This window comes from Crocuta crocuta, unplaced genomic scaffold (genome assembly GCF_008692635.1).
Source record: "Crocuta crocuta isolate KB4526 unplaced genomic scaffold, BGI_CrCroc_1.0 scaffold20, whole genome shotgun sequence".
NCBI lineage: Eukaryota > Metazoa > Chordata > Mammalia > Carnivora > Hyaenidae > Crocuta > Crocuta crocuta.
Genome location: NW_027527932.1, coordinates 5,370,546 through 5,394,462, shown reverse-complemented (window position 1 = coordinate 5,394,462; position 23,917 = coordinate 5,370,546). Strand labels below are relative to the sequence as shown.

The following is a 23,917-nucleotide window of genomic DNA, read 5'->3' as shown; positions in this document are numbered from 1 at the left end:
ACACTTCCAGGTTTCCTATTATGGTCTTTCTGTCTTCAGAGTTTGGAAACTGCCTGTCTACCATTCAGATATCCAGCTATTTTCACTACAGGCATCACACAGTACTTTAATTGACCCATTTCCCTTAAGAAAAACACAATTTTTGTAATGAAGTACTTGGCCTGACCCAACCACTCTTGAGTTAAGGCTTAATGAGGGCGAGCATGTAACGTGACATAAGATGCGAGAGGATGGACTCAGAGAAGGCTGCTGACCAGCTGTCATGAGGATGTGGAAAAGCACTGATGCGATGGGCCCTTCAGGGAGGAGAGAACAGGAAGCAATTTGTTCTCTGCAAAACCGCCTTCCGGGCCCAACCACAGGTGGGTGGATGTTAAAATTTTTTTAATCTTTATTTTTTTGAGAGAGAGAGAGAGAGAGAGATTGATTGATTGATTGATTCCCAAGCAGGCTCCATGCTGACACGCAGAGCCCAGTGTGGAGCTTGAACTCACCAACTGTGAGATCATGACCAGAGCTGAAATCAAGAGTTGGACGCTCAACTGACTGAACCACCCAGACGCCCCAAGTAAAGTACTTTTTAATAATCACTGCAAAATACACCATCTGCAAATTACTGTTTTCAACAGGTACTTACTGTCCGTGGGAATTGAGGGGCGGTACAAGCTGACACTCTTATTGACGCTCACCCTCGAAGTGAGGCAGGTGCAGGATGGGGGCTACTTCAGGTAGCTGAAGACCCTTAACCTGATCACCCTTCAACTTGAGGGGAGGGGCTGGCAGTCCCTTCCTCTGTTAGGCACGGTCACCCCGTGTTTGCCGGGAGCCTGCGTGGGGCATGCACTGTGGATGTGCCGCTGGGGCAGCTCTCCCAGCGTCCCTTCTGCAGTGTGGGCCCTGCTGGGCGTCTTGTTCAAGCTTCCGGCACTGTCTGCCCGCTCCCCTTCCTCACTGCCATGCACGTTCTTTCCAGGCCGCCTCAGGCCTCGGATGACAAGCATCAGTTCATACTTGTCTTTCTCCCTACCTGTTCCTAAATGCACTTTTGTCTAGTGACTCCCCTCCCCCCCCAGAATATCTATAAGCGGGACAGACAGGAAACTTTAAAAAATAAACAGTAGGCAGGATGGAGGGAAGGAAGGAGATACAGAGACAGAGATTAACAAATGACAAGTTTGAACCATAAGGCAGTACTCAGGAAACAGGCCTGGTGATCTCCTCCATCTTCGCCGCCCACGGTTATTTGATCTCATTCCCCAGCATTCTCTCCATATTCCCTGGGCCCCCCATCATGTCCTCACCCTTCTTCCCTTCGGTGGAGACCTTGTGGATCCAAACTGAGTCCCAAAAGGCTTAATAAGACCTACTTCATCTTGGGAGAAACTTCTTCCTGTCCAGCTGTCTCTGATTCTCATTCTGGTTCTCCCAAACCCACCCTTTGCCGCCCCATCTCCTTGGTGTTCTCCTTCATCTTCTGGTCTTCCAAGTGTGCATGGGCTCATGGGGTCGCAAGCTTCCTCCAGAACTTCCTGCTAAGTCTGCCTCTTGAACCTTTATGTCTAGACTTCTCTTCTGAGCCCCAGGGATCTCTATACAGCTGACTCCTGGATGTTTCCACTACTGTACTCCAATAGCAAATTAAATAAACTATATAAAAACACTGAACTCGTTACCCATGTCCCCGAACTCACCGCATACCTCCCAAGTTCTCAGTATTCGCTAAAGCATCAACAGTCTCTTACTGACCCAAATGGACACATGCCAAGTCACCCTGGACTTTCCCTCCCTCACACCACACGCTTGAGTCAACCTGCATAATATCTCCTGTACCTGCCCATCACTCCCCCTCTTGCTTCCAGCATCCTGAGTCCAGTGCTTCTTGGGTGGGCCACTATGACAGGCTGTTAACTGTTCTTCCTGTCTCACCCCACACCTCCCGCCATGGCTTCCAGAATAACTTCCTGATGAGGGTCTGATCCCACTAGCTGGTATTCAAAGCCTTCTACAATTGGGCTTCTATTCTGCTTTCATTTTCCAACCATACTCTATATGTGCTGTTAAAGTTTTTAGACAAAAGGCCATTCAATGAGGGTGGCTTGAATGGCTTGGCAGCCTACATAAGCGAACCAAAGTATAAGCCAGACTCAATGCACTTGAAACTGAGAAAGTGAAGTTGAAGAGCAACTGCTCACAGTCAACTGGGTTTCCCGAAACAAGGCCAACTGCGTATGCTCTACGTAGTCAAATACTTGCTTTGTTTTGCTACAGCGTCTTGTTTCTGGAAACCTTGCTCCCCAGCTCCTGTCCTGGGGTGCTCCTAACCACCTTTGGTTTCACACTATGCAATGTGAATCGATGTATGTCCGAATAAGCTCTTGAAAATTTTAACCTGCACCAGTTTACCTATACTACTGTATCCACACTTGGTTGCCGAAATCACTCCATATTCTTCATACGTGCCCTGTCATTATTGGCTTCTGTGACTTTGCAGACCCTGTTCTTTCAGTCTGAAATGCCCTTTTCTCCCCAGCTTTCTATGTAAAAACCTTCTTGTCTTTAAAAATCACCCCTGTCAAGATTCTCAAACCCCAGGAGCAAATGAGCTAGCTGCCCATTGGCTCCTCTGTAGCATTGTATCCGTACCGCTCTTATGTCTCCGACATTTGAGCCTGTGTTATGTCCCTGATGAGGCATATTTGCCAGAAGATGGCTCCCATCTGACTGCCCTCTGAACTTCCCACGGCACTCTGTTGCTGCACCATAGCCAGGACAGGCAGGTCTCTGCCAATAACCGAATGAACAACTCGAAGTACCTCTGGAATAGCACCCCCCACCCCATCGGACCTCTACTTAGGACCCTGAGAAATGACTAAGAAGGAAGCAACCTAGTTTCTGCCCTCCAGGAGTTTATAGCTCCCAGAGATTAGGCTAACATATGCTAATTGATAGGAAGCAATGGAAGACAGAGAATAGGATTACTGAGAATCTATACTATATACACTCTAAGAAGTCAGGAGAGAGGCTCTTTCGTAGGAAAGACATGGGACCTTAGTAATAGGTTTATTCTGGATGAGTGTAAGGAAGGGCATTCTAAGTGGCGAGAGTAATAAGATTAGGACAGCAAAAGGCATGGGGCGAAGGGCCTAACATTCCCCACGTCTCACTCATGCTAGGACGTAGGCTCTGTGCCTTGTATGTATTATTTCACTTAATCCTACAACAATCCTGCACAGCAGAGAGCATCAGGCCAATTTCATAAGTGAGGAGGCTGAGGCTTGAAGGGATTGAGGAACGGGCCCAGGTTACACAGCATTAGGTGGCCGAGCTGGGATCTGAAACACACAGCCTGTTTGTTGCCCCGCGCTGCCTCCTCTAAAGCAACACAGTGACTATCCCTGGGTGTTTTCTTCAGGAAGGGGGACTCTTTGCATTGATGAATAATTCAAGTTGTAGAGCAATAAGCACAATGTGTAATATGCACAGGGCTCGGTACAAGGTAGTCGGCCCCGAGTACAAGTCTGTGCATCTAGAAAGAGAAGTGAGAAGGCTCTTCAATGAGATGAGAGTGGTGTGGGGAGAAATGCAGAGGGAGAAGGCAGTCCCAGACCTGAGGAGCCTCTCTGAACTCTCAGAAGCACACAGAAGGGACACAGACCAGAGTCTGGATTACTATCATCCACCCCAGCCTACTTCAGTTACAAAGGAAGAGAAATAACCCAACTCAACACAGATTGGTTGTAATGAACACCCCTCTTCAGAGGTGATAAGAGAGAAAATGATGGCAGGAAACATACTTGGTCTCGTTGGCACATCGGATCTTGCAGCCTTCTCTGGGAATCACCAAGCCCAGGTGCATCCGGAGCCTGCAGTTGGTGGGCCCTGTGTGCGGCCACACGTGGGTTCCTGGGTGCATGACAGAATACTTGATCTGCGCAGAAAATGTAACACACTGGTCACCCGTTCATCGAGGGGTGGAGGAAGTGCTACATTAAAGTGACTACATAACATTATTGTCAATTTGAATGAGAGCCTTGGGAAGACTGAGAATTTATAGTCTCGTCTAGTTTCTTTGTGAAGTAACTGAAGGTAAGGACTCTCATTTTTCCATATAGTGATAAACACTGAACATTTTCCACCCTGAATTCTGCAGTCAGCCACATGAAATTATGTATCTATTAAAGACAGAATGAAAAAAGAGGCCTTTGTTTGGCCAAAAGAACTATCTTTTGCTTTATAAACATTAGCATTCCTTTATTCCTAATAACTGTGTTCTTCCCGTCACTGATGACATGGTTGGTACTACCTGTCCCCTTCTGCATCCTGTCGTTTCGGGGAATTTATCGAGTAAAGAACAGGTTTTAGGAGCTCCTTTACAGGCATTTTCATTTTTTCTTCCTAGAAGAAGAAACGGTAAAACCACTGTTAGAAACAAATCACAGTAAAATTTTAGCTCACCCGGTTTTGACCACGGGCAATCTGTACTGTCACCCTCACTAGGCATGAGAAGGTTGAGCAAACACAAGAAGACAAAATGTGAAGTGTCTTACTGTTGCAGATTAGCAGGACAAGGGCCCGAGATCTCTACTCAACGATGGAGGATTTGACTAAGGATGTCTAACGGACAGTGGATGCTGAATCCTATTTTTCGCATGGTGACAGGCAGAATAACGGCCCCCTCCCCAGGGTGTCCATGATGTAACCAGGAGCCTATGAATATGTTATGTTGTATGGCAAAAGGAAGTAAAGGTTGCAGATGACATTGAGATTTCTAATGGGCTGACCTGAAAATAAAGAGATTATCCTGGACAAACTGGATGGGCCCCATGTCATCAAAGAGTCCTTCAGTGTGGAAAAGGGAGGCAGACTAGTGTCCGAGAGATATAGAAGGAGAAAGACATGACCGGCCATTGCTGGCTTTGAAGATGAAGAGCAACTGCAAGCCAGCAAATGTGGGCAGACTCCAGAAGCTGGGGCCTCCAGAGGGAATACGGCACTAAGGACACTCTGATTGTATAGCCCAGTGAGACCACTGTAGACTTCTGATCTCAGAACAGTGAAGATAATAAATTTGTGTCATTTTAAAGCTACTACATTTGTGGTAATTTGTTATTGTAGTCAGAGTAGACTTCCTAAGGAAAAAAAAAACCAACCAGCTTATATTTCTAACCTAAAAATGCACTCCTAGCACTATATCAGAGTTACCTGAACATTTCTCATGGAATTCAATGTCGTTTCCATTGTACAGGTCATCCTTTATACGTTGATAAAGAAGAGGATTTAAATGAAGAGGGAAGAAGTCTCTGAGAGATGATGTTTTATATGAGTGTCTGTGTCAGGAACACAGAGGTTGGGAAATATTAAGCATCCTGGACTACACGAATTTCTTCACCATCAACAAAATCACCATGTTTTGGGAAAGACGTGCTCAGCTATGTACACAGCATTATTTGCTTTTACGGAGAAAAATGATGGCTTTTTTTTAAAAGCTAGAAAAATTGTAATTCCCTATTCAAGATTCCTACAAGAGACTGCTACATCTAAAGCTGAGTTTAATTTTATTTAATTTTTAGTTGTGTCCCAGAATAATCATATACCAAGAATAAAATGAGTTATAAGGAATGCAACTTAAAGGTATTCTCTTCGTGGTGCCTGGGTGGCTCAGTCGGTTAAGCATTCAGCTCTTGATTTTTGCTCAGGTCATGGTCTTATAGTTCTGTGAGTTCGAGCCCCAAACTTGGCTCTGTGCTATCAGCTTGGGATTCTGTCTCCCCCTCTCTGCCCCTGTGATGATGTTTACAGATTCCTGGAATCTGTAAACATCATCATAAAGCATTTGTAAGCCTAGATTCCCATGACTTCCCACACACAGGGTCTGGGGACGGCCTGACAGCCCGATTCTGGACTCTGTGCTGTGCAGGCATCAGTTACGTGAGGCCTGGAGGCTAGAGGAGCAGCCAGAATTGGCTGGACTTCCCGTGGGCACGGGGGAGAGGGCAGAGCACGTGCCCCTTAGAGAACAGCTGTGTTGTACCTTAATGAAAGGTAACTTAATGGACTGGGTTTCACTAGGACTGCCACTTGGTCGGGGTTAAATTAGAGCATCGCTAGCCCTTTGGACACATAAATCTTTTCTCATCTGTAAGCACATATTCTCCGTGTAGCAGATGCTTGGCATTCGTGGATTTCCATCGGCAGCTTTAGGTATTTGCACGTGATGGTGAGAATTTAGGAATGCAACAGCAGTCCCAAGTGCTCGCCGTGGGCCAGGAACCACGTGACATACTTAAAAGGACTCATCCGATGCCTATGACACCTGGTGAGGGAGGCGCTGTTGGTGGTGTGTTTTAGAGAACAGGAAGTGTGGCACAGAGAGGTCACACTGAAAGTGCCACAGCAGGAATTCCAGCCAAACTGGACCCAGAGTCCGTGCTCTTAACCATGACCCGAGGACCCTGACCTAAGACCGCCCCTCCGTCACTTCTATTATTATGTAACATATGGCTATTGTGTAATAAAAAAACAGTACCACTCTCAGTGGATAATTGTGTGTCAGATCTTCCAAGCACTCACTGATTCTAGTAACAACTCCATACTTGAGACACTCTTTTCATTGTCCGTTTTTGGATGAGGCTCTGAGCCTCAGAGATTCAGGAACGTGTTTGCATCACACAGCTACCAAGTGGTGCAGCCAGGTCTCCAAATTTGGGATTGTTGGTCTCCAAAACCGATGCTTTCAGCACCGTTTACAACTTTGTCACATCATGGATTAGAAAGCAGCTGTGAGGAGCAATTCCCTCAGCTAAGGAGGGAACTGTCCAGCAGCTGAATGCAGTGTGGCTTTCTTGCTGTTTTATTATTTCTAACCGAGTTTAAAGTTACTCTGAAGAAGGGTGCCTGGGTGGCTCAGTTGGTTAAGCGTCCAATTTTGGCTCAGGTCATGATTTCATAGTTCGTGGGTTCAAACCCCACATCAGGCTCTGTGCTGACAGCTCAGAGCCTGGAGCCTGCTTTGGATTCTGTGTTTCCCTCTCTCCCTGCTCCTTTCCCACTCACACTCTGTCTCTCTCTCTCTTTCTCAAAAATAAATAAACATTAAAAAAAAATAAAAATTAAATAACTCTGAAGAAGTGATGGACTTTGAAGAAGAAGATGGCCCTGAAAGGAGTTTTATCAGTGGAGATTTGGGAGAATCAATTGGATACTTCATTTACATGTGAATATACTTTACAAGAAATATTCATGGAGTTGGGATTTTTAAAGGTCTTGGGTTGTATCTTCCTTAAGCTTCAAGGCTCTGTTGGAATAACAACAGGTTCATCTTGCATGACAATTCAATTGTCAGTAGCTACCTAGAAAATGGTGTTGAGAAGGATTCAGAGGTTCAGCTTGCGCTGATCCAGAAAGGCTACTGAGAGCGGTACGCGCTCAGGAAGAAAGAATACACATGTATGGCATATTTGCCAAGTGTAGATTTTACTGTTCACTGTTGGTGATAATTAATAAGTTTGAGCAAAATAGATATTCCATAATGTTCACCTAGCAATCTGAAGACATATTTTTAAGGAAAAAAAAACCCCTCTCATTATTTACTTTTCCTGATTCTTTTTCTCCAACTTAAAACAGCTGTCCCTTTAAAAATGAATAAATATTCCTTAGTCTTGACGATGCTATGTGGAGACCCATCATAATACCCAGTACCATTTGGAGAAAAATGGAACTTCCAGCCACCACTTTAAGTCCTTCAACAATCTAGCAGCATCCTTTCCTAACTAGACTAGATAACCACTAAGTCTTAACTACATCAGATACTCAGTAGCCTGTTTGTCTGGACCTGAGCTCTTAGCGTGGCTAAGAGAATGCCTGCTGCGTCTCTTCCTCACATCTTACCTCCACCACACCCCCCACCCCCGCAGGATTCTCTCTCCAGTGTCTGCGCCACAGCACTTGAGAGGGTGCCTGCCTTCAGGATTCCATCCACTTCCATGCAAGCTATGGTGCGTGCTGTCCTCAAAATTCTTTAAACTAGGAATGTGTTCCCAGAAACTGGCTCCTGGATTCTTCCCAGAAGCCTGGAAACCACAATAAAGGCCACAAAAAACCTTAACAAAACTTCCTAAAGAGAAACTATGTGACTTATATTCTCTTACAACACACAAAAATATACAGTTAGAAATGGATTTCTATTTAATTAGCTGCAACTGATTGGAAAACACATACTTACAACATCTACTGCCCCCACCAAAAATACACACACAGGTCAATTATTTTCAGTCAAAATGGAAATCAAGAGAGAAATGCAATCACTTTCTCGAAATAATACAAGTGAAAATATTACAGTTTAAGGAATATATTTTGCCACAATTAAAAAAAGTTTTAATACACAAAAATTTAAAAATCAAAATGTTGCCTTCAATCAACTCTTGTCACCATTGTTTATTTTCTTGCATGCCTAAAACTTGTACGTATGTATGTATGTATTAAGTAGGCTCCACACCCAACGTGGGGCTTGAACTCACAATCTTGAGACCAAGAGTCGCACACTCTACCAACTAAACCAGCCAGACATCCCGCTTGATAACTGCTAACTGCCCTATAGGGCTCAGCCGATTTCAACTTTATCAAAGCCCCTGCCTATAGCACAGACTATGGTTCTGGAAATTACTGCCAGAGGCCGGCCATACTGAAGCACTATTCTAGAAGGCATAAGGACATTAATGCAACTGCGGCATCAGATGAAGTGGCGAATGCTTAAGGCCAACGGAGTCCATGCATAAGCCGCCAGCATACAGAATTAGCATGTTGTTCCCAGGTTGATCCTGCCGCTTCCTTAAAAAAAGTCTTGTTGGTAAAAACGTTGACAGTCTCTAAAACTCTTATGTGATCTCTCTTCGGAGAGACTATCTTTGAAAATATTACTGAAGTGGCTCTTCTTTCTCTTATGTGTAAACCATTCTGAGAGCATAAGGGAGATAAATGACTGTGCTTCCTTGTCCTTTAATGTAAACCCACCTACGGTCCTCTCGATTTGTGTCGTGCAGCACTTGCTACTGAGGCTTTGCAATGGATTTGTTTGGGGACAGCTGTTGTTAACCCAGGTTGACTTGATTTTTCAAGAAGAAAATTGGAAAGAGCCTTACAGATAAAATCCAATGCTCCTTATTGACAGGACAGATTGAAATAGTAATTCAGTAAACACACGCATATTGGTGTCCCATGTATGTGCCTGAGCCCGGGTGCAGCCCAAGGAATGTTTGGTGGAATGTGAACCACTTCCTATTCTTGAAGAGTGCAGACACTAGTTAGTATCGCCTGTCACTCTGTGGTGCCTGTCACTCTGGACTGTTATCTCCAACCGTGGTGGCTCCCTTTTGGCATGTGACATCATCTCCGTGCTACGCAGCAAATGAGGCTCAGGGAAGGTCCTTTCAAAGATAGTAATTAGCATATGTTAGACCTTTCAGTTAAGCCTACACAATGGGGTTACTCTTTGTAACGTATCGTTTTTAAAAAATGTTTATTGATGTTTGAGAGAAAGCGAGAGAGCAGGGGAGCGGCAGAGGGAGAGGTCTCGGCCACAGGATCGGAACCAGCCTCTGCGCTGACAGCAGAGAGCCTGACATGGTTGCTCGAACTCATGAGTCATGACATCATGACCTGAACCGAAGTCAGAGGCTTAACCGCCTGAGCCACCCAAGTGTCCCTGTAATATATCATTTAATGGGAAAGACCAGGAAAACCAAAATACTATTTATGTATTTATCCAAATATGCATATGAATATACATACACACACACAAATAAGTGTAACACACTTATACAAATAAGTTGTAAGAAACAATGATGGGTTTAGATCATGTATTTTTTTCTGGGCACTTTAATAAAGTTAAGGAATCTGGCTCCAGGAAATATTGCTAGAAGGCCGGTGCCTTCTTCCCATCAGGTCACTGGCTGCAGAGAACAATCTAGAAGTCAGGAGCTCACCTTGCTGCCACAGCGTAAACTGGCTCCAGTCACCTTTCTCCCTCAGGTTTTCATCTTCAGGCAGGAAGAGGCCTTCAGTTTTGTCCAACACTGCAAGGCCTTCATCGCGGATTAACTTCCAGTTTCTTTCTAAGGACTAGAAGGAAGATTCTGGTGTTACTGGACTGAAAACATCCCTGGGAGCCATTAAAATGACTCTCAGATTTTTGTTTGTTTATTTCGTTAGTAGAGTAATGAAATGTGCGCTCATCTACATTGCTTATTTCAATTTCCTCTGGGATTTCTTGTCAACAGTTTAAAAAAAGCCCTGTTATTTTTGAGAACTAAATGCCTTTGTAGCATAATCAAATAATTCCTCAGAGAACAATCCCCTCCAAAAACTAAGGTGGTTTTGTTTTCTGTTTTTTTGTTTTTGAGATCCTAAGTGAACATGACCATAGCTCTGGTTGATCACATTACTTCAGTACACTACAGTATACTCTGTGTCACACCCCGGCTTCCAAAATGGGATACAAATCGCAGAGTTCATTTCATCTTTCAACAGAGGTCCTCATGAAGGCCATTCAACATGGTTAACATTAATTACATTTTAAAGACACTGGAAGGTGTCCATTGGAACTCTTGACGAATTACAAGTTAACACCAAAACAAAGCAAATAAATGCCCTCGTGTTTAGAATTCAGCCAAACAAAAATATTCCTTTGACATTATTTATGAGGGTTGGTGAGCCCTGATCGGAAAGTGGGCTTCGGACCAGCAGAGCTGTGGAGAGGCTGGCAGACGCTGGCTGATCTGCGGAAGGGGCATTCTGGAGCTCTCGCCTCCTGGTAACCCTCACTACCATGCCGTGATACGGAGGAGGGGACAGAGGGCAAAGCAGGCCAGAGGAAGCGTGTGGCAAAGGAGAGGACCTGCCCTCAGGAAGAAGGAACAAAACCTGCTTTCTTACTGTATGAGGAGACTAATCATACAGGGAAACCAGGATTCTGAGATGATAATAATGCCCAACATTTCTATGTTAAAATGGAGGTGGACAGAGTAGTTGAACATATGGGTACATGGATAGGGAGGAACACAGTACCTGATTTCAACAAAGACTAGGTCTCAAGAGCACAGAACTAGAACTAAGAAGTTACAAACAAAGAGAAAGATTTTGACACACAAAACATGAATACAATCATTAGCGCTCCCCGCAAAGGGGCTAAGATACCTTGTAAAACATGGTTCTCTATCTTTTGGATCAATCAAGTGAAACTGGTTGACTAGCTATTGGAGAGCAAGGCATGAGGTACTGTGTGAACTGTGTTTACCAACCCATGCTTTATGAATTCATGATTCAATGTAGGGAAAAAAAGAGAAGGAGCCAGGAAGACTGCACAGGCGGAGGGCCCCGAGAGACAGGTGCCCTCAGACATTTGTACGAAAACATGGTGTGAACTTCAGCCAAACCCAGGGAACACTTTTTAGATCACGTGACATTAAGATACTCTAGGGCAAGATACAGATTTTAAGATGGCTGATTTTCTACTTCTTCTTTTCCCCTTCATTTCTTTGAGTCTACTGGTTTATTACATGTCAGCTTTATTGAGGTATAATTGCCACATAAAATTGTAAGAAATTTAAAAGTGTACCTCATGGTGATTTGATATAAAAATACACTGTGAAACAATTTCCTCTACCTGGTTGATCAACACTTTCATCACCTCACAAATTTATCTTTTATTTTTTAATTTAAAAATTTTTCTGTTGAGAACATTTAAGTTCTACTCTCTTAACATATTTTAATGATACAATACAGTGTAATCAACCACAGTCACCATGTTCATTAGATCCTCAGACCTTCTTTATCTTATGGATGAAAGCTGATACCCTTTACCAACCTCTCCCTATTTCCTTCACGACCCCCACCCCACCCTAGTCCCTGGCAACCACTTTTCTACTCTCCATCTCTAGGAGTTTGACTTTTTCTTTTTTAAAATTTAGATCCCACATGTAAGTGATACCATACATTATTTGTCTTTCTGTGTCTGGCTCATCTCACTTAGCAGAATGCCCTCAAGGTCCATTTATGTTGGTGCAAATGGCAGGATTTCCTTCCTTCTTATGCTGAATAATATTCCAGTGTGCATATGTACATGGGTATTTATGTGTACATATATCATGTCTTCTTTATCCATCCATCCATTGATGGACATTTTGGTTGTTTCTCTGTCTTGATTATCGTGGATAATGGTGCAATGAACGTGAGAATGCAAATATCTCTTCGATATCTCATTTTCACTGTCCTTGGATATATACCCAGAAGTGGGATTGCTGGGTCGTATGGTGGCTCTATTTTAAATTTTTTGAGGAACCTCCATATTGTTTTCCACAGCGGCTGCACCAACTTACTGACTCGACACTGCTATTTGTGTGAGACCCACCTACTGATTTGTGTGAAAACCACAGCCGTTGCCACCATCACACTGATCCATGCTGGTGCTGTTCATCAAAAATTTCAATACTACTTCATCCCAAGTACGTGAATCGTAAATAGCAAGTCAAAGTCAGAATTCCAATAAAAAGATACTCAAAAGAGTCCTCATTTTGGCCTGATGGTTTTTTCAAGATTATGGAAAAGAAAATATATTTACATCTTCTCAAATGGACCTAAATTCCCAACACTTCTTATGGCTACTGGAATTTGTTCAAGTTGATGGAGAAGTCTGTTAGACTCTTGCTAAACTAGCAGACAGATGAGTGGAGAATGACCTTTCTAACACATGAAATTACTTTTCAAATGAGGTTACTGGAGCCTAATACAACAGGCTCTGCCCTGCTTCCCTCCTGGTATGTTAGAAATTTCTTTCATTTCTTCTGAAAGCTGATGTTAGGGGCATCTTTGCAAAGAGCTAATCTTTAGTTACTAAAACAGGGCGCTGAAGCCCTAAGGAAAATGTTAAAGGGAATGCATCACTACACACAATTATTTATTTTTATACTAAATAAGATTTTTCAAATTTTACTTACGATCAGGCTGCCTTTTACTGAAGCAAGCAATGAGTGTACTTGGTTTTGTTGCTTTTTTTCAACTTTGGAAAGATAAAGGTTTCAGGGAAGATTCAGGGACGGGACATGGGAATTTTCTTTTTAAGCATAAACCAAGTAACCACATTGTACAAAATGCACATGATTATAGGGGACTAAACACCAAATGTAATTACATAGTGTATGTGTGTGTGTGTGTGTGTGTGTATGATACAGAGGAGAGAGAGAGAGAGAGAGAGAGAGAGAGAACAGAGAGAACAGATATCCTACTTACACTTTTTCCCCTGGATATACTACCATCCCTCACAGCTCTGCGTGTCGTACGGATATTATTTGTGTCGACATCTGCTTCCTGCATTTTCTGGTTCCCCTGAGCTGCAGGGTGCCTTCTGTTTGTTTTGGTCTTTATCTTTTCTCATGTTGAGGGCAGACCCTTGGCTGGAAGTCCTGCAGACACTGAGATGATGACTGGGAGCTGTGGAAGGGGAAGGCCTAGGGTTGATGGGCCTCACCATTGGGTATTTGGGTGCCTCTTCAAGCCACTTTTGTTCACTGAGCATCTGAAATGTAGGTAGAGAGAGGCCTGTTCTGAGGCCATGCAATTGCTGCAGTAGGCAACTGAAGGAACCTTCGATTCCTTCTCTTTGGAAGCCCCTCTGCAATCACTTTGGTTACAGCTTTCTTGGAATGGCCAAGTCAGATACTTCTGTCTTACATTTTTTTTTTTTAATTTTTTTTTTAATGTTTTATTTATTTCTAGGAGAGAGAGAGAGACAGCGTGAGCAGGGGAGGGTCAGAGAGAGAGGGAGTCACAGACTCAGAAACAGGCTCCAGGCTCTGAGCTGGCAGTCAGCACAGAGCCCGACGCGGGGCTCGAACCCACGAACCGCGAGATCACGACCTAAGCGAAAGTCGGACGCTTAACCGACTGAGCCACCCGGGCGCCCCTGTCTTACATTTTCAAAAGACAAACAAAAAAACCCCGCAGCCACTGTTCACGTTACACCATGATCACAACGCAGTGGGTAGAATAGCCTAGATAAGGCATGAGCGGCAGACTCTGCCTTAGAGAGAGTAGCCCGGGGTGGCGGGCATCTCTCTGAGTGCCGAGCTGAAGTTAGGAAATCCCAGCCAATGCCATAGTGAGTATAATGCTCTCACAGCAAACTCTCTTTGCAATAATTTTAATAAAATCTCTGGGGAAATTAGCAGCATTTACAAAAGCAATCTCTTGCTGGAACTCATGCATTTTAATAAGATTTCCTATTTTTCAAGTTGGAACATAAAGATAAAAGAAAGTATCTGACATTTTTTATTGAACATTTATTTCTGAATGAGAAAAGCAAAGGCTATCTATTCACAGCACGCTGTAGCAAGGGAGGCGGCCACCATTGCTTGCTTCGGCAGAGAAGTGGGAAAGCTTAAAGGTAAAAAATAGGAAAGGCTTCAGGGGTACCTGTGTGGAGGCTGTTGGAAGGCAACTAGAAGTGGGCATCCTATGTGATTGGTTAGGAGGGCGTATCTGGTTTTCTTGAGTTGGTCCTAAGCTGGAGGCAGGGACAAACATTAAGGCAGCTGTCAGTTATTTATCAGGTCCTGGCCATTTGGGGCCAGTTGCTACAGAAATTATTCTTTAAGTTCCTGGACTGTCACTAGAGATTGTTATCTGGCTAATCTGGCTTCCTGCAAGTGTGCTTTACAGCAGGCCGGCTTCCTGGGTTATTTAGTACAGAAAAGGGGGCGGTTTCCTAGGCAGTTTGCTGCAGTCTGTGGGGCAAGGTTCTAGTTTTATCTGTGGTCTGGATACCATCCATTTGTGCATTCAGTCTCTCATTACGCTTACTGAAGAAAAAGGCCAAGATGAGCCACCTAGCACAGGGCAAGAGAGGGGTCTTGGAGAATTGGATTTTGCTCTTTCTAGAAAGTGGCAGAGAAAGGGTGTCCACCACTTGGATAAAGGAGAAAAGACAGTCCGAGTTACCAGCGGAAACATTCAGCCTCAGGGCGTCAGGGAGCAAATGAGATGCATATTCCTCATACCCTAGGCCAGACTGGCAGGCACTGGGCCACCATTCTTAGAGGAAGTTAAAAGGGGACGCAGGTACGATCTCCCTTCCCTGCTCCGTCTACAGGGAACAGTGCGCCGAGCTATGTCCCAGACAAGCAAACCCCCCCAAGTCCCTAATATCAAGGGACTAAGAGGGTGACGGGAAAATATCCAGAGGCTGAGATTCTGATGGGGAGGCTTTCTGTGCACATACACGATAAATCACTTGATAAACTAGATTATCTGTAATACATGTGTGCATAAGAATATGTAAGACATTGACCTGTGTGGATGTGTACTAAGACACAGATCATGACCTACAGGATTAAAAATTCTGGCACAGCAAATCGAGTACGATCCTATAGATTAGAGTCCACAGTTTTTCTGAAATACTAAACATGGTACTGTGAGTTCCCAAAGAGTCACCGATAAAGATAATTTCTGGACTTTTTTTTTTCACTGACAAATACTGAAAACGTACCAATTCTATTTGGAGAAAGTAAACAACCTTTTAGTTTGAAATAACTGAGAGAACGTAAATTATTTTATTCTTTGGCTGTGTTGCCATTCTAGAAGCTTAGCAGAGTGCTGATGCTCGTTAAGGGCTCTCATGCAAACACACACAGGAACGCCCAGGGTGGGGCGGGTTTTCACTGGAGTGTGTTTTGTTTTGTTTCACTTTGAGCCTCATTAAAACCTTGCAGTAGAAGAGAAATGGACGTAATTATTTTGAATTTAGAGATTAAGAAACTGAGGCTCAGAGGGTGAAATGACCCTCCTGATGGGTCGGAGCTGAGAACACAACTAGCATTTTCCACTGCGTTGTCTCCTTTAGAAGGTTCACTCTGAGTCATACCCCCTCTAACTCTCTGAGTTCTCTGGGCCCTACTGCTATTGGGTTGTCATTCTGTGGAACCATCACCGGAATCCCCAAAGTTGAAAGTTTGATTTAGAAAAACAGGATTAAGCTCTTACATTAATCTTAAGGAACTGCTTTGAGCACTTCTTTATAGGACGATACCTACTTTCACATAAAATTGCTAATCTTCTTAATTCACAGCCTAATGCCACTGTAAAGCTGACATTCTTGCTTCTTTCTTAATCCATTTCATTTCAAAGGCAGTTCAGTGGAAACATTCAAATATTTAATCGCAGAGACAGAAATGTTGAATAGATAGAAATGTTGAACCACCAACGTATTACTGTAGAAGTCTTATTTTTGAAAGGCTGACGTTATCCTTCCACAATGGATTTCTTAATTAAAAGCCACAGTCTGAAGGAGAATGACACAGAGAGTATCGTTTTAATCAATCATTCTTATGGCCTGTGTCATACCATCAGAAAAATATTACTGGGCACTCCTCCAACAAATACAACTACCACATGAGGAAGGGGAAACTTGTCTGCGGTGTTATTTGGTTATAGCAGAGCAGCTGCTCTGAATAACTCAGAAAAAGGATGCAAGACTTTCCCTTTGGCCTGTGATGAATACTGAGAGGTATCAGGAAACACAAATACAAAAGGTATATTTTAAACTACAGTTTTCAGTTGCTGTTCGCTGTTGTTGTGTTGTCAGTGTCATGACAGTGATTTCCATATTAGGCATGGAGTAATGTAGATCAAAAAGCTAATCTCAAAAAGGGAAGAGAACTTTTACGGTAGGGTGGCTTTTCTCCGGCTAGAAGAGATTTCTTTCCTATTTATAACCTAGCAAAGACTTTAGCCCATTTGTTTCAGTTTCTATGTGAAATACCCCTAAAGCATTTACAGCTGTGATGTTTGCGATTTGAGCGGCACCCTACACGCTTTTAATGAAATACATCTAAAAGAGAAAACTCTATTGGGATTTTTTTTCTCTAATTTTTCTTTTTTTTTCATTCACTTGCCATAGCCTCTTCCCACCCCCAGTGCACAGAGTTGCCAAAGTGCAAATTATAGAAGGAGAGGAAACAATGAACATTCAAAAAAAAAAAGGGGAAAAACACAGCGCATTTTACTGAGCATTGTCCCGTGCCTTCAAGAAAACTGTACGCTACTCACTGGAACATACAGTGAGAATATAATTTAAATGGAAATGTGCTATCCATGATAATTAATTGTCATGTAAGGGCCAGAAGGATCCTAAAAAGATTTTCACCAAAAAAGGGGTACCTGAGTGGCTCTGTCGATTAAGCCTCTGCCTTCGGCTCAGGTCATGATCTCACGGTTCGTGAGTTCCCACCCTGTGTCGGGCTCTGTGCTGACAGCTCAGAGCCTGGAGCTGCTTCAGATTCTATCTCTGTCTCTCTCTGCCCCTCCCCTGCTCACCCCATGCTCTGTCTCTCTCTCTCTCAAAAATAAACGTTAAAAAAAATTAAAAGAAAAATGTCAGCTATCTGATCTAGAAAGTTTCCACGTTAAGATGTTAATGCCCAATTCATGATCAATAATATTCAAAACTGTAACTTGAAAGTGGAAGGAATATTGATGTGCAAGCGTTTGCCAACTAAACGGTCACTGGCCCTGGATTTCCTTACACAGCAGGCTCTCTCTTGTCACAGTCAATATTGGCAAATGGTCACCTTGAAATTACTTTCTTATTTGAAAGTCATAACCAGACACAATATTAATATTCTTACAAGTAAAGATAATTAGCAAGTAATGCACTGAGTTTCCAACACAAGATGCCACACACTCTAAGATTCTGGGCTGCTAGGGACCCTGTGATCAATGCCCAGGCCCTGCTTTTCTTCTTAAATAAAGAAAAACTTAAAACAGGCAGGGCTGATGAAATCAAGAAGTCTAGGTAAATAGGGTTTTGAAACAAAGACACGACTGGCCAAACAGGAGGACACGGAACTTAGAGCAGACAGCAGTACCTTTGAGGCAGAGCGGGCTAACGAGGGTGCGGACTTCGAGGACAAAGATTTTCACTCAAATCCCAGCCCTGCCAGCACTGAATATGAAACTCTGGACAAACTTCATTTCTCTACTCCTTCCTTTACTCATACAGAAGTGGGCACTGGCATACCTATCTTGTGTAGGGTTCTGTAAAGATTAGAAGTATTATATACAAAAGTGCTCAGTGCATTGACTGCAAATAGGAGGCAGTTCATACAGTATAGCTATTATATGTTATTATCTTGATAATACATAATATTACAAAATTGCCTTTCCAAGTATTTTGGAAACTAAAAAACATTTTCCTATGGAAACAAGGTAATTAATTAAAATTACACATAATAATAACTAATACTTATTGAGCACTTCCTATTACTTATTAAACTAAACAGTTAGGGAACAAATACCATTTCCACAAACACTTTGCAGATAATGGAATCAAAACACAAAGAAGTGCTGCTCAATGTCACACAGCTAGTAAGGACTGGACCAAAATATCGGAATGAGGCAACGTGGCCGTGGAGTCCTATGCTCTAAACTGCTTCACTATATGGCCTCACTGATGATTGTTAAGTTAGGTGTTTTTTATCAACCCCTCAGAAACCCATGCATTCTTAAAATTTTTGTTAATGTTTATTTATTTTTGAGAGAGAGAGACAGCACAAGAGGGGGAGGGGCAGAGAGAGAGAGGGAGACACAGAATCCGAAGCAGCTCCAGGCTCTGAGCTGTTAGCACAGAGCCCAATGCGGGGCTCGAACCCACGAATCGTGAGATCATGACTTGAGCTGACGTTGGAAGCTTAAATGACTGAGCCATCTAGACGCCCCCTTATTATTATTTTTTTAAAGTTTATTTATTTTGAGAGAGAGAGAGAATGCACACGTGTGTGTGTGTGTGTGCGGGGGAAGGGACAGAGAGAGAGAGGGAGGGAGAGAATCCCAACCAGGCCCCACACTGTCAGCACAGAGCCTGACTCAGGCTTGATCTCACGAACTATGAGATCATGACCTGAGCTGAAATCGAGTTGGACGCTTAACCAATGAGCCACCCAGGTGCCCTAGAAACCTATTTATTCTTAACATACTTGAACTACAATATAATACTATAGTTTCCTATTTTTTTTAACAGGTTTATTTAGCTATAACTCACATACCAAAATTCACTCGACTAACTTTTATAACACAGTGGTTTTAAATATATTCACAGAGCTAAGCAACCATCAACTTTATTTTAGAACCTTTTCATCATGCCGAAAGTAACCGGAAACGCATTGACAGTCACCCCCTCAACCCATCTCCTCAGTCCCTGGCAATCACCAATCTACTTTCTGTCTCCATGCATTTGCCTAATCTGGACACTTCATATAAATAGAATCATGCAAAAGAAGTGGTCTTTTGTGACTGTTTCCTTCCACGTGGCATAATGTTTTTTAGGGTTCATCCATGTTGTACCATGCATCAGTACTTCATTTTTTTTTTTTTTTTGCCATTGTGTAGTTATACCACATTTTGTGTACTCGTTCATTCATCATTTAGATTGCTTCTACTTTTTTGCTCTTATAAATAATGCTATTATGAATATTCACTTAACAAATTTTTGGACAAACATATGTTTTCATTTCTCTTGGGTATACACCTAGGACTGAAATTGCTGGACCATTACTCTGTTTAGCTTTTTGAGGAACTGCCAGACTGTTTTCAAAGGGGCTGCATTACTTGACATTCCCACCAGCCATGTGTGAGGGCTCCAATTTCTCCATGTTCTTGCTAACACTTGTTAACATTCATCTTTTTTGTCATAGCCATCCTCGTGGGTGTTAAGTGGTATCCTGTGGTTTTGATTTGCATTTCCCTAATGATGAATAACATTCAGCATCTTTTTATGTGTTTCTTGGCCACTCATCATTCCTCTTTGAATAAATGTCTATTCAAATCTTTTCCCGTTTTAAAACTGGGTTGTCTCTATATTGAGTTATGAGAGTTCTTAACATATTCTGGATACAAGTCCTTTGCCAGATAATGACTTGCAAATATTACCTCTCATTCTGTGGATTTTATTTTCACTTTACTGCTTGTGGTCTTTGAAACACAAAAGCATAAGTTGTAATGAAATCTGATTTTTCTGTTTTGACTTTTGGTGCTTTTGGTGTCATATCTACAAAAAACAACCATTGCCCGACTCAATGTTAGGAGGACTAATTTCTATATTTTATTCTCTGAGTTTTATAGTTTATCTCTTACATTTAGGTCTCTTTCCATTTTGACTTCGTTTCATTTTTTTTTTTTGCAGATGGATATCTAGTTGGCCAACTTGTCTTCCTGTGAAAGGACAATTCTTTCCCCGTTGCAGAGTCTTGGCACCTTTGTCAAAAAAACAGTTGTTCACAAATGTAAGCCTTTCAGTTCTACTTCACTGACCTACAGGCCCACCCCATGTCAGTTTTAAAAATCAGATGTAAGAAGAAAAAAGTGACAAGGAAAAAATGTATTCTTTTATGTTTACCCACGTGGCTATCTTTCATAATGCTCTTTTTTCCTCATGTGGATTTAAGTTATCATCTAGTGCTTTTGTTTCAACCTGAACCTTTGCCTTCTGTTGGGGAGTTGGTCCGCTAGCAAGAAATTCTCCCAGTTTGTATGTCTCTAGGAATGCCTTCATTTCTTTTATTTTTGAGATTGTTTTGTTACCTACGGAATTCTTTTTACTTTTCTTGCGGCATTTAAATGTTACCCCACTGCCTCTGGACTCTTTGGTTTCTAATGAAAACTTAGCTAATCGTCATACTGAGGATCCCTTTTCCACAATGAGTCATCTTTTCCTCTGGACTTTCAAGAGACTCACTGTNTTGCTGCATTTAAATGTTACCCCACTGCCTCTGGACTCTTTGGTTTCTAATGAAAACTTAGCTAATCGTCATATTGAGGATCCCTTTTCCACAATGAGTCCTCTTTTCCTCTGGACTTTCAAGAGACTCACTGTTTTTTGGCTTCTGACAGTCTGGCATATTTTTTGAGTTTATCATACTTTACTTGAAGCTCACTGAGCATCTTGGATGCATTGTGTAATCTCTTTCACCTAATTTGCAGATTTTTGGCCACTATTTCTTCCAATAATCTTTCTGCCACCTCTCTTTCTTCTCTCCTTCTGAGGATCCCATATACACATATATTGTTATGCCTGACAGTACCTCACAGATTGTTTTCTTCATTCTTTTTTTTTTCCTGTTCCTTAGAATGAATAATTTTAATCAACCTATCTTCAAGTTTGATGATTATTTCTTCTATCAGCTCAAATCTGCTGATGAGCCTCTCTGGTGATTTTATACTCCAGGTGTTAGTATTCAATGGCTCCAGATTTTCCATTTGGTTCTTCTCTACATTTCTGTTTATTAAATCCTCTATTAAATGAACTATCATTGTCATAATTTCCTTTAATTCTTTAGCTATGGTTTCCTTCAGTTATTTACACATATTTATAATGCTGATTTAAAGTCTTTGTCTAGAAAGTTCAACATCTAGGCCTCTCACGAACAGTTTCTATTGACTAGATTTTCCTATTACGTACATACTTTTCTCTGGGTGAGTTTTGGAGCACGATGCCTGTGACACTCAGGCAGTTTACAACTCTGCTTTAGTCTTCAGTTCTTGCCTCTGCAAAGCCTCAGTCAGGCAAAGGCAAAGGACTGTGACCCTCTTGGGTATTTCCTGGGCGCGCACCCCAGAGCGTACATGCATTGGAAGATACATCTCCAGGAATACGTCAGAGCTTTCAAATCCACTCATGGACATCATGTTCATCAGATTCTTTATCAAGCATATTTCTTTGTGGTGGAGAAGGAGTCAGGTTCTTATTTGCCTCAATTGGTACAACTGCCTTCAGCAGCTGTGATGTTTAAAAAACTGCCACTGGGGTCGCCTGGGTGGCTCAGTCAGTTAAGCATCCGACTTCGGCTCAGGTCATGATCTCATAGTCCGTGGGTTTGAGCCCCATGTCGGGCTCTGTGCTGGCAGCTCAGAGCCTGGAGCCTGCTTCAGATTCTGTGTCTCCCTCTCTCTGCCCCTCCCCCGCTCACACTCTGTCTCTCTCTCTCTCTCAAAATAAAATAAAGACATAAAAAAAATTAAAAACAAAAAAAACAAAAACCCTGCCATACTGTTTTGACTAACATCCTGGGACAAAGTTGTATTTAGCAGTGAGGTCAAATAATACCGTCCTGGAAATGGGACCTTCCAAGCAGCACAAGATACATCAAATAATGGCAGTGCTCTGGAACTGAAACTTTGCAAAATGCCCCAAACCTAATCTGGTGACACTAATGCCCACAGGTTGTGGTCTTCATGGCGAGAGTTGTGAGGCTGCCAGTTTTCGAGGCTATCTGGAGCTGGGGAGGAATGGGTGAGAATAAGTCAAGTTACTATCGCACCAATCCTTCCGTTCTTACTGAGGCCGAGCAGATTTTCTTGAATAAACGTTCCTCAAATTGCTGCAACTCTTTGTTAACGTACAGAGCTCGGCAAAAGTGGATTTGGGATTTTTCTCTCAGTGCTTTCATCCCCTTTATGGAGGGGCAGAGTTACAAAGATATTCCCTCGGCCATTCCCAAATCCTGCCCCATCCCCCATAGTTTATAAGAGTAATTAAATGCTTGAAATTTCAACAGGAACTATGAATACTCCAAATATCCTTCCCTATTTACAGCAAAACTGTCTAGAAAAGAATACGCTTGTCCCTGGTTCCTGAAATAGGGGGGAGATCTTTTCTTCTCCAGGCATCCGTCAGTGCCGGAGCAGAATGAGACAGTCTCCCTACATTCAGGGGAGGCCAGACAAAATTTGTGCCAACTGCTTATATGTAAGAAATGTAAGTGGTAGGATTTTTATATCCCTGGGACTTCCGACGCATCTATGAAACAACTAGAGAAAAGAAACTTTATTATAGAAACTTACACAACAAATCTCAGTTGTGAGTGCCTACCATGTCTCAGACACTGGGCTAATCGTGCTTGGATATGATAAGCGTGGTCCTGCCATGTTAGAGCGCACGATCTCAGGGGCCACAGGGAATTAAAGAGGCCGTTAGAATAAAGCGTACGTACTTCAGAAGGATGTATAAGGTGCTTCTGGGGACATGCAAGGAAGGACCTCTAATTTCTTCTCCTAAAAGAAATGACCACTTTGCTAATATCTGAAGGATAAATACAAATCGGCTGTGCAGGGGAGAGGAGAGAAGGAGAAAAGGAAGGGGTGGAGGGAAGAGAGACTATCACATGGGATGGTCTGGAGGGAGGAGGAATCTTAGCTGAATTAAAAGCAGTAAAGGGCAGTAGTAAGAAATATGGACAGAATAATAAACCTGGGATTTTGGGAAAAGCTGAATCCCTCACCAAAGTTGACCATATAGTTGGAAAGGAGTATTAACCATGGGATTACATGGTGAATTAACTTTCACATTGAATGTTAATGTCTCTACGCAGCTAGAGATAGAATAAAATGAGTGAAAAACCCATTTGGGGAGCACAGCTTTGGTCTTAACAAGAAACTTTCAGAGCCGCTGAACCCAAGTGGAAAAGGCTTTTTGTTTCTGTTTTTGTTTTTGTTTTTTTTTTTTTAAGAAAATGAACGCCAAGAAAGGGAAAACAGAAAGCAGAGCACAGTGTTTGCTTCTGAGTGAATGTTCCCACTCAGCAAGGGCGCTGAGCCCTGGAGGCCACTGTCCAAACATTCGGTGTGCCTCTTCCTCCTTCCTGACAGAAGTTGATTTAGTTCTGATGAGGGAAACAGAGGCAGAAGGAAATGGAAGATAAAATTAAATTTCTTTATAACCTGAAGCCCACTGACAAATACTTGAGGTAAATACAGAGTATAACATTCCTCCAGGTCCTCTGTTAAAATAGTGGGGAAGACGGAGGGAGGCAAACCATGAGAGCCTCTTGAATGCTGAGAACAAACTGAGGGCTGACGGGGGTGGGGGGGAGGGGAAGGG

At 42.6% G+C, this 23,917-nt stretch overlaps 1 protein-coding gene across 3 annotated transcripts in view; it reads right to left on the bottom strand.

Moving 5' to 3' along the window:
* The window catches only part of ASPH (aspartate beta-hydroxylase), a 187,669-nt gene that overhangs the window by 18,386 nt on the left and 145,366 nt on the right, over positions 1-23,917 (bottom strand). For all 3 annotated transcript variants that reach the window (XM_077751811.1, XM_077751809.1, XM_077751810.1), the window contains 3 exons: positions 9,981-10,116; positions 4,304-4,395; positions 3,795-3,928 (listed from right to left, as the gene is read on the bottom strand). In XM_077751811.1, the coding sequence (XP_077607937.1) occupies positions 3,795-3,928; positions 4,304-4,395; positions 9,981-10,116 (362 nt within the window). The remainder of the gene's footprint in view (positions 1-3,794; positions 3,929-4,303; positions 4,396-9,980; positions 10,117-23,917) is intronic.